Source organism: Dipodomys spectabilis, unplaced genomic scaffold, assembly GCF_019054845.1.
Source record: "Dipodomys spectabilis isolate Male_0828 unplaced genomic scaffold, ASM1905484v1 ptg000045l, whole genome shotgun sequence".
In the NCBI taxonomy this organism is placed as follows: Eukaryota; Metazoa; Chordata; class Mammalia; order Rodentia; family Heteromyidae; genus Dipodomys; species Dipodomys spectabilis.
In genome coordinates, this window is record NW_024870722.1 from 7,410,046 (window position 1) to 7,425,884 (window position 15,839).

The following is a 15,839-nucleotide window of genomic DNA, read 5'->3' on the forward strand; positions in this document are numbered from 1 at the left end:
AGTTCTCACAAAGGCACTAAGGTGATGTAAGAACTTTTGATTGAACTGAAGGAAGTTCTTGAAAAATTAACAACAAAGCAGGTGTCCTGGGGCCATCAAATCCAGCGCCCTCTAGAGGACATGGAATGTGTCACAACCCCGACCCATCTATGGCTGCTCTCAGGTCCTCTGTGATCCTGTGACCTTGCTATTCTTGGTCCATTCATTTTCTCCTTTAAGATCATTTCCTTTGGTTTAGCCAACTGTTACTTGTTTTCCTTACACCTATTTTTTCTTGCTCTTTTCTTACATGTCCAATTCTTGTAAAACTTCCAACAGTGAATCAAATCTAGACACATATTCCTCTAATAAATGTTTGGAGCTTACCAGGTACCAAAGTGGAGATGGGGAGGGCTTTTTCATTTCCATAAAAAGTCAGAAGCATTCTGTTTCTACATCATTTTACAGTGTTCTACCTTCTTCCTTCATGTTCCCTCTTCTCCTTTGACTAGTTCCAACACCAAGCAATTTATTGTTCATTATTATGATGAAACACAGGTTGGTCCCTTATCTTGATCCAATGGCTGCTTTTAGTTTACAACCTCAATATCTTAGGAAGGAAGATAACGAAACTGGCAATCAGATAAAGATGTGACTAAAGACACTTCAAACACATCAGTAGGTAAGACTTGAGGGGATGAGTGGGGTTGAGAGAGAGGGGTGGGAGGAGAATGATCAGGAGGTGATACTAATCAAGAGGCCTTGTACTCAGACTCCGACATGTTGGATGGAAACCTCTTTGTGAAATTTCTTAAAGATAATTTTAAAGAGAAAGAATATTTCTTAAGCACATCAACTTAATTTTGCAACATGGTAACCCCAACTATAAAGCTACATAGCATCATCTTCTATGGCAAACACCACCTAAAATGCCACACATTTAAAAAAAAAGAAAAACTTTCAGTTTGACTACCCCTACACAATTTATATAAAATGGTCCTCTGAATATAGTCTGTATCTGTGCTCATTTGCTTTTTGTTAAATAACTTATGGGTAACTTGCCATTTATTGTCTGGAGATGAGTCTTTTGGAGACAAGAATTGTTTAAAGCAAGTGTTTTTTAGAATGGAGAATGTCCCTTTACTGGCTAGGGCAGAGAATTCTTTCTCCCAGAGTAACACTAGCCATTTCCTAAGGCCTCCTAGCTTTTAATCAGGAAGTGAAAGAAGAGACAGAAGATTCCAGAGCCAAGGGCCAATTCACATCAGCCAATATGCACTAAAATAGGCACATTCCATTTGGGAAAAGAAAAAACAGTAAAATAAACAGGTACAACTCTCTTAGCCAAGTCCACTGAAAGGTGGAAAGAAAAATAAAGAGTCCTGGTTTATGATCTTTGCAGTCAAAACTCTGTTTCTTTGTGATCTGAAATCAACTCTTCCTGGCTACCACTAAAAACACTAATAACACAGAGATGAATTATATCAAGAGCATCATGTTCATGGCTTCTGGGTCTTCTGGGTAAGACCAAGTGTTTACTGCTCTCATCAGTTTAATAGCATATACATCTTCTACCTGGAGATGTTATATTGAATGGGCTTTGGAGCACAGAGGTGGCATAGGACCTTGCTTCCTCTGCTCCATCTATGGACTTGTAAGTAGGACCTCCAGGAATGGGGACCCCATCCAACAACACTCTGCTTCCAGCAGAGTAGATGAGGAATCAAATGTGCCAGAGCTGTGACACAGTCACCAGGCTGGTTAGGAGCAGCGCCATTTGTAGCCCTGATGCATGGGAATACAGTCACCTTATAGGACTTTACCCCATGCCTACCCAGTTACCTTTCTCCATCCAAGGGGACGATGGAGAAAACAGCCAAATTTTCTGCCTCTGCTGCACTCACTGCTCTTTCTGGTGGGTGGTTTCTGGAGGTGGTTTTTGAAGCTCTTCAAAATTCATGTCCCAACCCTTTCACCTACAAACAGCCAGACATGAAAGGTCATGGCTGTTCCTGGAAGAGCAAAAACGGACCTTTCATATAAGGCAGAAAAGAATGAATCTAAGAGACAAGTTTAGAAGGAAAACAAAAGGCAGGATCAGATGTGGTGGTACATGTCTGTAATCCCAGCTACTTAGGAACATCAGGAGTAACTCCTAATCAGAAAGGCCAGCCTGGACAAAGAGTGAGTGAGACGCCCATCTCCAGCCAGGCACGGTGGTCCATGTCTGTAATTCCAGCTGCTCAGAAGGCAAGGCCAACCTAGGTAAAAAGCAGAGACAGGTAAAAGAAAAGACAAGATAAGTAAAAAGTGAGAGACCCTATCTGAACAAAAGCTAAAGCAAGAAAAGGGCTGACGTGTGCCTTAAGTTACAACAAAGGCTTGAATTCACTCTTAGTGCTACCAAAATAAAGAATAAGAAGGAGAAAACTGTGAACTATCATTTGTACAAAAACAGACAAACAGCCGGGCACCAGTGGCTCATACCTGTAATCCTAGCTACTCAGGAGGCTGAGATGTGAAGATCACAGTTCAAAGCCAGCCCAGGCAGGAAAGGCGGTGAAACTTTTATCTCCAATAAACCACTAGAAAACCAAAAGTGGCCCTGTGGCTCAAGTGGTAGAGCTCTAGCCTTGAACTGAAGAGCTCAGGGACAGCACCCAGGCCCAGAGTTCAAGACCCACAACCAATAAAAAACAAAACAAAACAAACAAAAAAACAGACAAACAGATTCTTGGTGCACATAAGGTGTAAACTACCTGTAAAAGAATACTGGACTTAAATGGGTGGCAACTGAACAGTCACAAAGCCAGAAAATCAGTTTTTTGGTGGTGCTTTGAACTCAGGGCCTTGGACTTGGCTACACAAGCACTCTGTAATGTTAGCCTCACTTCCAACCCTATTTTTGTGCTGGTTATTTTTGAGATAAGAGTCTTGCCTCTTCTCTAGGCACATAGACCACAACCATCCTATTTGTTTTGTTTTCCACTATAATTGGGATGGTGAGCTTTTGCTACCACACCCAACTTCCGCTGAGATGGTGTCTTTCAGACTTTTCTGCTTGGGCTGTCCTGGAATCTGGATTCCCCCACAGCCTCCCACATAGTCACCGTATCCAGCTTTGGGTTGAGAAGGAGTCTCATGAACATATTTGCCCAGGGTGGCCTTGAACCACGATCCTCCCGTTCTCAGCCTCCCAAGTAGCTAAAGGCCCAGCAGAAAATTAAGGGTTGCTTTTTTGTTATTGTTGTTGTCCTATTGGGTTTGTTTGTTTGTTTTTGGAAACAAAGGTTTATTTTAAAGAAACAAAAGAAACGTGACAGGTAGCTAGGCAAAGAAGCATTGTGCAGCTGTTGCTGTTACTGCCAGAAAATTAATTTTTGAAACTGAACCTAAATGAAACAAAACCCCCAAACAATAAAACATGAATATTTTAATGCACTAAATAAAATAAAAATAAAGATAGCACCATAAGTAATACCAGGGGGAAAAAGTCTCAGGAACAAAAAAAAAAGTCTCCACCTAATGTCACAGTTAAACCACTTGATGAAATTTTGGAAAACAACTTTTGAATTTAGCAACATTAGCTGAAAGTGTTGCTGGTTCATCTGCTTCCATTATGAACTATAGGATCATGAGACAAGATTTTAAAAGAGGGGAAACAAACCTATATCATTTTTTTCCAAAAAAACTTGGCAGCTGTATTTCAATTTTAATATTTTTTAAAATTTGCATCAGTTAATCCCTTGCTTGGAAGAATCTGAAACAACCTGAATATAAACTTTTCCAATGTCCTTGTTTTTTTTTCCACATTAGTCTAGAACCTGGGCTGCTGTGTGTCCTTGTTTTGGTTAAAAAAAAAAACCTGAGACTGGAATATTAATGGTAATGTGATGGTTAGGAAATCCCCAGCCATATCAGCCCAGAAATCTTCATTCAGCATCGTAAACACTTTTAAGGCCACTATGAATGTTCAAAACCATACCTGAGTCAGATCAGTATCATCAATGCATAAAACAAGATTAACCATGGCTAACTTTAAACCATACATTCACTATGACGTGAAGATGATAAATGGTTTACTCAAGTGGACTGTTTTTGATAACTCAGAAACTCTTTAGAAATAGGTTCATGAGTTCAGCTCCCACCCATAATCACATTTCTTAGAGCCAAAGGGTTAGTAGTCTTTTAATAAAGCCCATTTATAACCAGTACAAGCATTTAACTTACTTTTCCTACTGATTACTCTCCATGCTTGTGCTACTGGCAAAACGTTTAGAAAGTGTCATTAATAAGACTCCAGCAAGTCTTCAATTTATCTTATTTACTGGGAGGCCTGACTTACTTGAATTACAGGCTCTCCCAGAATCCTACAACACTGTTCTGAATTCTTCTTACAAGTGGTTGCCACAAATGTATTTGCAGATTGGACTGTCTCTCTTCAGATAGAATCTTATCCTACTTTTTAAATTATTTTTAAATAGCTGTACAAGTTCAATAGCTGTTACCATTCAATGCATCAATTTATGTGTACAATGTACCATGACCAATGTTATCCCTTCCAGAATTCTGCTTACCCTCCCTGAAATTTGTTTTATAAATAACTCAGGGAACATGAGGATACAATAAATAAGAATATTTGACATGTACGACCTCACTTTGGACAACTATCAGCATTGAAGCCAAATGAAGTTTCTTTTTCTTGCTTCTTATTTCAGCACTGACATCAAACCCAGGGCCTCCGCCATAGTAGGTAAAGGCTCTACCACGGAGCTACAACCCCATCCATAAGAATTAAATTAACTTTCAAAGTAGAAATAGGCTGATTCAATCTGAAGTTTGAGTTCCAAATAATGAGACCTAACTCAGTTGGGGGGGTGGGGAACTGCTTCCCAATTTTCTCTCCACCTAGTCTTTCCTTCCAAACAAAAAATAAAATAAAATAAAATTCCATTTCAACTCAACAGACGTGTATGTAGTCCCTAATTTAATAGAAAAGGGGAAGGGAGGGAAGAGGGAGAGTGGAAGGGAGAGAAGAGTAGGGTACTTATAGTCTTGTCCTTAGATGAGGATGAAGAAGAAAAGAAGAGAGGAAGAATAGAGAAGGGAAAGGAAACCAGGGAAGAAGAGGGGAGGGGAGAGGATGGGAGGAGAGAGAAACACAAGGGATGGGGAAGGGACAAAGCTACCTCACATTCTTCTCATTGGCTTTAAGCAACATTCATCAAAGACCATGCTTTTGGACTGAGCTTCTGCACAGTGCCCTAATAGATCAGACCCAATGGATAGCGTCACATGCATGTTAGAAGTCCTATAAACTAAATGAACTTCCCAAGTAGGCCTGTCTTAAAAAAAAAAACAAAAAACAGAAGATTTACAGTAACCAAAAGGGCCCCAGGCAACCTGAGCCTCAAGAGGAGGAAGTCCCACTTTCTCAATCCTGTGAGGAAAGTAACTTAGAAATGAGCACTGTGGTTTTGTGTCTTGTTTCAGCTTCTCTCAGCCCTTCTGCCTTGCAAAGCCTACCACCTCCTCCGGCTCTGCAAAGATCCACCCAGCGCCTTCTGTTTTGCAAGCAGGATGTGGCCAGACAGACTCCTGAATCAAGAAGCAAGGACCATTCCCTCTTTGAACTTGCTTTGCTGACATTTTCTGCTTTGCGATCAGTACCTACAATGGTACTCTTTTTCTGGAGTCTCAGTGCCTTTGCTGAAAGTTTCTTCTTGGAATATTCTAGTTGTTCCACCCTGTACACATTACCTTGGCCTTAAGCTTCTCTCTCTACCACCTCCTAAAGTCCCTTTCCAGGTTTGGAGGTGCTGAGGCCCATGTCTTTGGGCAGTAATACTCACACATGTCCTGCACATGGCCTGTACTGAGCTTATATGTCAAGCTTTCCCATGAGACAGTTTACTCCGGGTTTAGGGATTGCCTCTTGGGAGGCCCCCATGAATCTCCACATCCTCATTCTAGGCCAATGTTTCACTTACAGTGTTCAATAAGTAACTGTTGAAAGAAGTCTTTCAGAGTTTGAGTAGGGCAGAAAACAAATAAATATCTTAGACAAAAGGTAAAAGGCCTAATAATGTAGTCAAGAGATTCAGTGAAGAATCAGAAGACTAGGATTCATGAGTTAGAGCTTTCAAGGGGAAATGATACTACACATTTTTGTTACTTTGTGTAATTAGTGTATAATGTTTATAAGTTATAAGACTCAACAATATAAGTCATCATTTGTGATATAGGCTAATCAAATGTTCCTCAGGAACAAAAATGTACATTCTCATCAGAGAAAACTAAATGTAAAGGAGGAGCTAAAGTTCAAGAACAGCCCCAAAAGAAAGTTAGGAAGACTCTATCTCAACAAAACAAGCTATGTGTGATGCTACATGCCTATAATGCTAGCAAAGTGAGGCAGAGATAAAAGGATCAAAGGGCCCCAGGAAAAAAAGCAAGAGACCCTGTCTAAAAAATAATAATAATGATAATAGTAATAGTAACTAAAACAAAAAGAAGCAGTGGATGATACTGAAAAATCTCAACACCTGTTGAGGTCCTTTCCTTCTGTGATCTTGAAGAATATACCCTGGACACAGAAGAGAAGTAAGATGGCAGATTCATTGAAGAAAAAGATAAGCAGAGCTTCTGCTCAAGGAGAGTGGTTCAAGGGAGGGCATCTGGGTATGTGTGTGTGGCAGAGGTGTGTGTGTACAGGGTGTAATAAGGTGTCTCCAGGAGAAAGTTATGTGATTCTCAAGCTCACTGGACAGCCCCTTCCCCATATCAGTCTCCAGACCCAATCAGAGGCTCCACCCAGCCTGTACATGCCCTCCATGCATCTTTTAGCCCCTCTCTGGCTGGATGCCCCTTCTGGTAACACACCTCAGGGGTCCAATCAATCCACTGTTCCTGTCTTCAAATGCAAGTCTTCCTGGGGCAATGGGCCTGGATGGGATGCCTTGGTGAACGGGGTGCAGAATCTCTCTGGAAGGGGACCTGTACTTAGACCATTGCCCAGCCTTTTTCTGTCTCAGGGGCATGGTTCTAGTGGTAGAGTACCTGCCTAACAAACACAAGCAACCTAAGTTCAAGCCCCAATAATGAAAAGAAAAAGAAAAACCAAGTATCCTATAAGCCCAAATGCAACATTTCAAGGATGGCCTTCTCTGTCTTATTTCTTGTTATAAAGACTAGATTCTGAGCTCGAACCTGGTCTTCCTTCAAACTGTAGGAGGATGCTATGGTCCTGTTAAACAGTTCGCAGGTTTTCACAAGCAGTTGTCACGTGTTAAAGTATCATAAAGTCAACCATAACAAAAAGAAGAAAGGAAAACTAGAAATCTCACTTGACCCTAGGGGAGAGAGAGGCCACGGTGGCAGGCCGCAAACAGGTAAAAGTAACTGGAAGTCCCAGAGAACAAAGATGAAGAACCACGTTCCAGAGAGGGGGAAGTGTGTGCAGAGAAAGACTGGAGGATGTGACTTTTGAGGCAGAAGAGTAGCTCACTGGACTGAAGGAAGAGGACACAGTGGCAGGATTACTATAGAGTAACTAGGGGCCTCAAGCAAAAAAAAACAAAAGGCTCGGGAACGCTGCCCAAGCCTTGAGTTCAAGCCCCACAACCTACAAAAAAAATTGTCTTTGCTTTGCTTTAAAAGCCAGGAAGCACAGGGTTACCTGAGTGCTCTCTCTGCCCAGACTCCCACCAATAACTGTCAGGTCAAGTCACCACCAGGTGATAGTGCCCAGTACTTTGCAGGAAGACCAGGCCACCTCCTGGTATTACCCTAGTGTGCAAACTGTTCATCCTTCTACTCTGTGTGTATGGACGCCTTGCCTGCCAAGCAGAGGGGCTGAGCGGAGACCCCTCCCACTCTCCCAACCTTGCCCTCTCCAGGCTGGAAGGTGAGACTGATGCTTTTGCGCTCCTTCCAATAGCCATCATCTTTCTACCTCCTGGTGGCAATCCCTTCAGAATCTACCCCACACTCATATGCAGCTCCATCCAGGAAAGGACAAAAATTCAGAGGCCAGTCCACTGGACACCTACAAGGAGTCTTGATGGGAGGGGGTGGGAGGGCATCTCCACCTACCCAGATCCCTGCCGCTCAAGCCCAACCCTCAGGCCCACCCCACCAGCTCCACTTCTCAACGTGCAACCAGGCTGCTGCTCCAGACTTCCTCCCCAGGGACTCATCCTCCCACTGCTGACCTCCCACTGACCACTACCACAGCAGAGTCAAAGTCAAGAGGAAAGAGTTGGTGCTTTTCCACATCCTCCATCGCTGCCTTAGACCATTTTCCTTCCACCATTCTGTAACGCCATCCCTTCCTCCATATTCCTCCAGACTCCTAGCATGAAATGATATAATACAGGCACAGATTCCCAAGCACCTGATCACAGAGGGATTAGCCCCTCTTTTGGTCCATTTTTCCTGCCATACAGAAACCCACACACCTAAAGATCTCAGGGACCTTGGTCTTCTTCATCTCAAACCTCCAAATACATGTGGGCAGGCCAAAATCCATCAGATACCAACGTACCACAGTGTAGTGAAGTAAACGAATTTCACCTAACAGAATTTCACATGTCCACACCCTTGACTTCCATCATAGCCCTGAATGGCATCACTAGAAATCTCACACTGGGAAAAATCCACCTCACCCCTCCGCCCAACCCCGCCACAGCCCTCTCATGCACCTTCCTCTCTGAGTCTCACACTGCTTGAGATTTCTCTTCTCCCTTTATCCCTTCCAAGTGCTTGTCGCCATCTTTCAACACCCATGCTTAACTTTTTCAACACTCTTCTCTGAAAACATCCAACTGTCTATTTTACTTTTGCTCCCCAAAGGAGCTGCTGAAAGAGAAAAGGCACATCTGGGAACATACTGAATATGTGCTTGTCAAAGCACTCTCTTCCATGAGCTGCCTCACCTTAGCAACGCATGAACATTGGCCTTGGTCAGTTCTTTTCCCACTCTCTTTAGAGGCAGGTCTAAACTTGCACTCTTCCTCCAAGCCCCTACCTCCTCTGCGTCGTCAGTGACGATATCCCAAATTACTTCACAAAACCAAAGTCTTTCACCACTTCTGATACTCAGTGCCTTCCGTTGGCTTTTACCAGTGACTGTCAAACTTTCCTTAGCGTTAGAATCGAGACCCAGATGCAATTGCTCTTCACTGGATCCCAGAAAGACTCCTGACTGTAGAGTCAGATCGTGCCCATGCTCTGCATTTGGAGAAATAAGACAGAGGTCTGAAAACTCCAACCTTTTGCCTCAATCCAGCCCAATACCTGTTTTTAAGTGGTCTGCATGTCCCAAGTGCTTTTATGTTGTTAAAGGGTTAGAAATAAAAGAGGAAAATTTGTTGACACATGCAAATTCCATGAGACTCAAATTCCAGTCCCCCTGAGTAAAGTTCTCTGGGGACGCAGCCAACCCATCATCCACAGCTGCTCCCTTGCCACCCGTGGCAGATTTTGAGTAGCTGGAACAAGAGCTGTGTGGCTCACACCACCAAAAATATTGATTGTCTGGCCACCTGGAGGCAATGTGTGTGAACCCCTTGTCTGGAGGATGAGGTGAACTACTTCACCAGGGCCTTGCTGCCCTCTCCAACCAAGAGCCCAGCATGCCACACAATCACACCAGCCACGTGGCTGGGTTGCAAGCGTTCACATCTCCACACCTCTGTGTGTGCTGCTCAGCATGGCCCTGCCCACTGGCCTGAGAAATTCTCACATCCTTCAAGATCTACCTCATGTTCCACCCCCTGCAAGCACACCTGAGCCCCTTGCTCAAAATGGACTGTCTTGGTTATGCCTCTACCGAAGTGTTAGATTGGGATCCCAACCACTTGGAACACCAGTGGTCTTCAGACATTGGAGCATCCCAGAATCTCCTGGAGGACTCATGCAACCACTACCCATTGCTAGTTCTGACCCCAGCATATGGCTCAGAGTGTCTACAGACAACATGCATTCACAAATGATGCTGATGGTACAGAACTACCTGCACAAGCATCACTGGTCAGCAGGCATGCGGCTGCCTCAACACAGCAATGATCTTTCTGAAGGTTGGCACTTGTTTCTTCCTGTTTATCATCACCATCTAGCATAGCTCTAGAGACCTCCTGGCATCAAGAGTAGTAACTTGATTTTGTGGTCTCCAATATGTATGCCAGTCATTTTTGGTTGCAGACAATAATGGGGATATTCCATGGCAAGAGGAGAGCTGATTTGGTAGAAATGACTAAAGCCAATGTTCTCGGCCTGCTGTGTATACACAATCGTGTGCAGATGAGTGGTCACAGTAAAGAGTAGATTGCTTCCCTAAGAAATCCAAGCAAGGTATGGTGACTCATGCCTGTAATCCCAGCTACTTGGGGAGCAGACAAGAGGATCAAGGTTCAAGGAAACCCATAGTCCCAGCTTCAAGGGAAAAGAAGGTAGGTAAGAAGGTAGATAGGAAAGGATTGTGATTGAAAGCCATGCAAAATGCCAGACGTGGAGGAGATGTGGATCAAGTGGTAGACTACCAGCCTGGAATGAAAAAAGCTGAAGCAATGCAGCGGTGATAATTCACTAGACACTACATTGGAAATGAACTTTACAATTTGCAGGGGAGTGGACTGGTACAGGGAAAGTGGGAGAGGGTAATGATAAAATAAAATCATGTTCAAAGGCAAAAGCAAACAAACAAAAAATACACTAAGGAAGAATTAATAAGAGGTCCTGAGTTCAAGCTCCAGCACTGGCACAAAGCAAAGGCAGGGGATTGGGAGGCAGGGGAAGACGGCAAAACCTTGAGTTATAAGACACATCAGTTTGAAGTCAGCACATGAAACCATATACACAACATTTGCTGTAACATTGTTGTAAGTCATTGTGTGCAGTGTGACACTGAATTCCACACAAGTCCAGTGTGTCCTGTGGGTTTGCCTTCTCCCTTCTGCTGTGCCACACCTACACAGGTCAACAAGTATACACCTGTATGCTCACATGGGCCCCTTGTCTCCCTGTTGGTTTTACAGGTTCTTCTAGGGTGGGAAGCTTGGGCTTTTCCAGCTTTCTATCTCTACCATAAGACCAGGTACCTGGTACTAATAGGAGTAAATCAATATTTAACTGGTCCCATAATGACTGGGGAATGTGAGGTGAGCTTTTAAGGAAGGGCAAAACTTAGATAAGCCAAGAATTGGAGGCTGAAATTTCCAAGCAAGGGCAAGGGCAATAACTACGTGACTGACACCTGAGTCACCAACACCAACTGAAACTCCACAACCCCACTGCTGATATTATCCTCAGTCCAGGGAGCCAGGTCTTCAAAAATGGTCTTCACTCATCGAGAATGTGTATTAACTGTAACCCCAAGTTTTATGCTAATACTCCTAAAGCTTTTCTATTTCCATCATTTTCTAGATGTTTATTTCCTTTGTCTCCAATTAAATAAATTCTATTGTCCCTGTCTTCTGCAGATGCTAACCTGAAGCGGGGAGGGAGGAAGAATTACAAGAATTGTGGTGTCAAGATTGAAAATTGAGGGCCAAGCATAAGCATAGTGGTACATGGCTATAATTTCAGCTATGAAAGAGAGATGGGACAATTAGGTTTCCAGGTCAGCCTGGGGTTAAAAAAAAAAAAAAAAAAAAGGTATCTAGATTTCCCCCTACAAAAGAAAAGGCTGGTGTAAAACATACCTCCTAGGTACATGGGAGACAGAAAAAGGAGGGTCCAGGCCTCAGGCCAGCCCTGGACAGGAGCCCAGGAATTTACCTGGAACATAGACTATGGCAAAAAGGGCTGAAGGTATGGCTCAGGTGGCAAAGCACCTTCCAAGGTCTGAGTGCAAATGCAAGTACACATGGTGGGGGGGGGGGGGAAGAGAGAGAAAGAGAGAGAGAGAGAGAGAGGAGAGAGAGAGAGGATACTTTTCATTCACACACCAGATTTAGGGCCATTTTCTGTAAAGAGATCCTTGACACTAGCTAGAACTTACCACCACTAAATTAGAAATTCCTTATAGCCTGGAAAGTTTCCTTTTCAGCTTTCCTAGTTTCCAATACACAATCAGGAGCCACATAAATTAGTAACATTACAGTATCCATTCTGGTAACTGAGTCCACCTTGCAAATTTAGAAGGCTATGGTTAGTTTAAAGACAGAACATCCTCCACAACCAAACATACTATACAGGGCCTGAGCAAAGGAGCTAAAATAAAAAAGAGAGCAGGCGCTGGGGCTATGGTTTAAGTGGGAGGGAATCTGCTTAGCAAGCATAAATCACTAAATTCAAATCCCACTACAGACAAAGGAGGGGGGAGAGAGAGAGAGAGAGAGAGAGAGAGAGAGAGAGAGAGAGAGAGAGAGAGAATCGATTCATCCATCACTCCTTAATTCCCCATAAATAGGATACAACTGCTTTGGGGGTTGTTGTCGTTGTTTGTTTGTTTGCCTAATTTATCCTGAGTAACTGAAGCTTTTTCTCTACATCCTCCTACCAACTACTAGAGCTCCATCTGCTCTGAGAACAGGAATTCTCTACAAGCACTCATCAACAAACTTCTCGCACCTAGAGAAATCCCAAAGGTAGCACCCATTTGCTCTACTGTGTATCAAACTCTCCCTGCTCTGTGTCTGAAATTAAGTAAAATGCTTTTAAAAGTCACAGCAGTATGAACATGTCATTCTCCATAAGCAGAAACCATACACTCTTCCACTCTATAGACTTACCCACACACAGGCTTTCCTATGTAAGAATGCTCAAAAGTCAACAGATCAGAATCATAGCTATGTGACACAGGAAGATTAGAAGCTAAGAATCAGACATAATGAACAGAAGTAAGGAAGATTGTGCAAGAAGTGGATATCTGGGTAAAACCATGTTTTATCATTTGTAGCATATTGCAGCCAAACCATGATTTATCAAGGCCTGTGCTCTTATTCTCAGGGGTCCCTGTCACTCTGGCTTTATCTTCTCTTCTCCATCAGGAGCTCCTGCAGACAAATCACCAGAAGGCAAGATCAGCCCATCTTGGATGGGTCAGACAACCACAAGACCCTGGTGAGAGGTTAACGGCCTATGGGGTGCAAAGGCTGGGATTCTCTCTGCCACCCCACCACATTGGGGTGAAGGGAATGGTTCAGTTCTTCTTACTGGGTGATAACAATGGATTTCCTCCTCCTTCCTACCTCTTCCTGTCCCAGCTTTCAAGTATGGGTCATTCAATACCCTTGTATGGCTCCTTTAACCCTGCCCACATCCTGCTAGTCATTTCAGTTTTGTTCTTTACCAACACCATCAGATACATGGATCTTCCTGATATAGGTCATTTTTATACACAATTCTCACAAACACACCTCCATGAGATCTTATATCACACATGAGAACTTAAGGGGCTCCAGCACCAGCCAGAAGTCACAGAGGGCATAGGCTGGCAAAGCAGGAATTCCTCCAGTTGGGACTAACACCTAAGCACTGAGAAAGCCATGGAAATTAGGAGACAAATGACAAAGCTTCCAATTCCTTCACTATCACGAGCCTTTTTGTTGTTGTTGGTGGTGGTGGTGAGGCTCAAACTCTGGGCTTGGGGGCTGTCCCTGCGCTCTTCAGCTCAAGGTGAGCACTCTACTGCTTGAGCCACAGCGCCACTTCCAGTTTTCTGGTGGTTTACTGGAGATAAGAGTCTCACAGACCTGCTGGGCTGACTTTGAACCACGATCCTCAGATCTCAGCATCCTGAGTAGTTAGGATTACAGGCGTGAGCCACCAGTACCCAGCTCACAGAGCCTACCTTATTTGTGGTTTGGGATTCTCTCTCCTAAAATAAGCCTCCCAGGGCATTGTCCCTCCCATTAGGTTCTTGTTCTACAAAGAGTCACTCCGACTTGACCCTGCAGAAGGATGGTCAAGCTAAGAGATCTAAGAGATCTCAAGTGTTTCTTCCAAGCAGCAACATTTTTTTTCCTTGAGTTCATCCTAGAAGTAAACTGAAATCGTTAACATCTGCAAGGCTTCTTTACTCCTATTTATAAATTAAGAAGTGATTACTCTTACAGAAATCCAGGAGATTGGGCATGGAGGTAGAATCGAGTTAGGAAGATCCTATTTGCAAAACAAGCCAAGCATGGTGTCTGGCATATAAACAAAGCATAAAATTCTAATGGAAGGTGGAGACGTTAGTACAGCAATATACACCCATCAAGGAAATTCAGCCATGAATTTAAAGTATTTCATTTCCAAGCTAAAGAACTTTCTGGGGTGTTTGTTTCTACCTGGGTCTCGGGGTCACTGAGTCACCTCTATCTTCACTACAAACTGAAGAGTAACAGGCACAAGCAGAAATGCCTTCTCATTTGACACCACTCCCCAGTTCCTGCTTTTTTCTGGATTTTGCAACCCAGAAGGCAGCAGTAAGATCCTCAGTGAGCAGGAGACATGGGTGGATCAGTAAACAGTAGTGAGCAAGGCAACCAGCCAGGTACTACCACTTCCTCATTGCTGGAGGAATGTAAGTGGAAAGGGCAGCAGGAAAGATCTGGTTTGAAGAAAAGAAAATTGAGCTGTGGTGACAGGACAGAAACTGAGCAGGAATCAAAACACAGGAGAGCAGTTGGCCCTTCTGTAGCCAGCCCTGCCCAATTCCACTTAAATCCACTATTGAGTCACTATTAAAAACACAGCTTGATCTAGCCTGAGGCACCAAAAGAAACAAAATATGTGAGAGAGTCTCCACTACCAGGAAGATTTCTTGCCAGACTGCAGTTGCCAGTTTTAGTTCTAACTGTAGCAGACAGTTCCTGGACATTCCAATTTTTGCCCTTTCTCTCCCCCTCGCCTGCCCCAGCTCCGGAGCCTCCAATGCCAGCGTGAAACAGAATGGGTAAATTAAGGCCTTCCCAGGACCAAAGGCTCCTGGTGAGTCCCTCCTCCGCTTTCAATGATTATCACACAGGATAGAAAATCGCCCTCACCTGATTGGACAAGACTTCGCAGCTGAAGTTTAAACTCGGGTCATTTGGAACCCACAGCCTACGGTCTACAGATGGATCAAGCGCCACCTAAATCAATCGGATCACACTGATGGCCAAGTGCCCTCCATTCGAGTATCAGACTTCAGAAGGTGACTCCAAACCCACAACTTGAAAACGTTGAGTCGAACGTGCCTGGTCGTACGTACGACTATTTCTCACACTTGGAAAATTACCAATAATAATAATAATAATAATAATAAGCCCAACTGTATGCTGCCCTGGGACATGGGGCAGGGGATGGAGACAGAGTTTAAGTCTTCCCTCACCCCAGGCTTTGCCCGCACCCCGCGATCGCTGCCGGAGCTGGGGGAGGGGAGGGTCCCAGCACCGGGAAGGTGCTGGGGAAGACCGTGTCCCCCCCCCCCCCCGCCCGCCCCCCGCCCCGCCGGTTACCTGGTCCAGCGGGATGGCTAGGAGCTCGCTGAGCGGGTGCAGACAGGTGGAGCCCGTGGTGCGGAAGGAGAGGCTGGACGGCGGCGGCTCCGTTGCCATCCTGCATCCCGGCCAGGGCGCGCAGCCACCCGGCTCGGCGACCTCCCGCCCAGGCGCGGGGCAGTGGCGGCACCGAGGGCGCGCGATCGCCGGGCTGGCGGGCAGCGAGCGGGAAGCCCGGGCGCGAGCCGCGGGCAGCAGCGCGAACCTCCGGGGGGGAGGGGACGGCGCAAACTTGGCCTCGGTGCTGGGGCCACGGGGTGGGGATGGGGGGGGGGCGCGCGGGAGGGCCGGGCCCCGGCTCGCTCCGCTTCCCGCTCCACTCCTCTCGCCGCCCATTGGCCCTGGACGGCCCCGGGAGGAGGGAAAGTGGGGAGCCCGGCCCCCCCCCCT

General features: G+C 44.9%; 1 protein-coding gene and 1 non-coding gene across 2 annotated transcripts in view; one reads left to right on the plus strand and one right to left on the minus strand.

Moving 5' to 3' along the window:
* Mboat1 (membrane bound O-acyltransferase domain containing 1) overlaps nt 1-15,562 on the minus strand; it is a 79,958-nt gene extending 64,396 nt beyond the window's left edge. The window contains exon 1 of the mRNA XM_042678523.1: nt 15,408-15,562. Within this exon, the coding sequence (XP_042534457.1) occupies nt 15,408-15,506 (99 nt within the window). The 5' untranslated portion in view covers nt 15,507-15,562. The remainder of the gene's footprint in view (nt 1-15,407) is intronic.
* Nucleotides 1,481-1,665, plus strand: LOC122107032. The gene has a single exon (XR_006147284.1). It is a non-coding gene; the product is annotated as a U2 spliceosomal RNA (small nuclear RNA).
* Nucleotides 15,563-15,839: the final 277 nt, after the last annotated feature.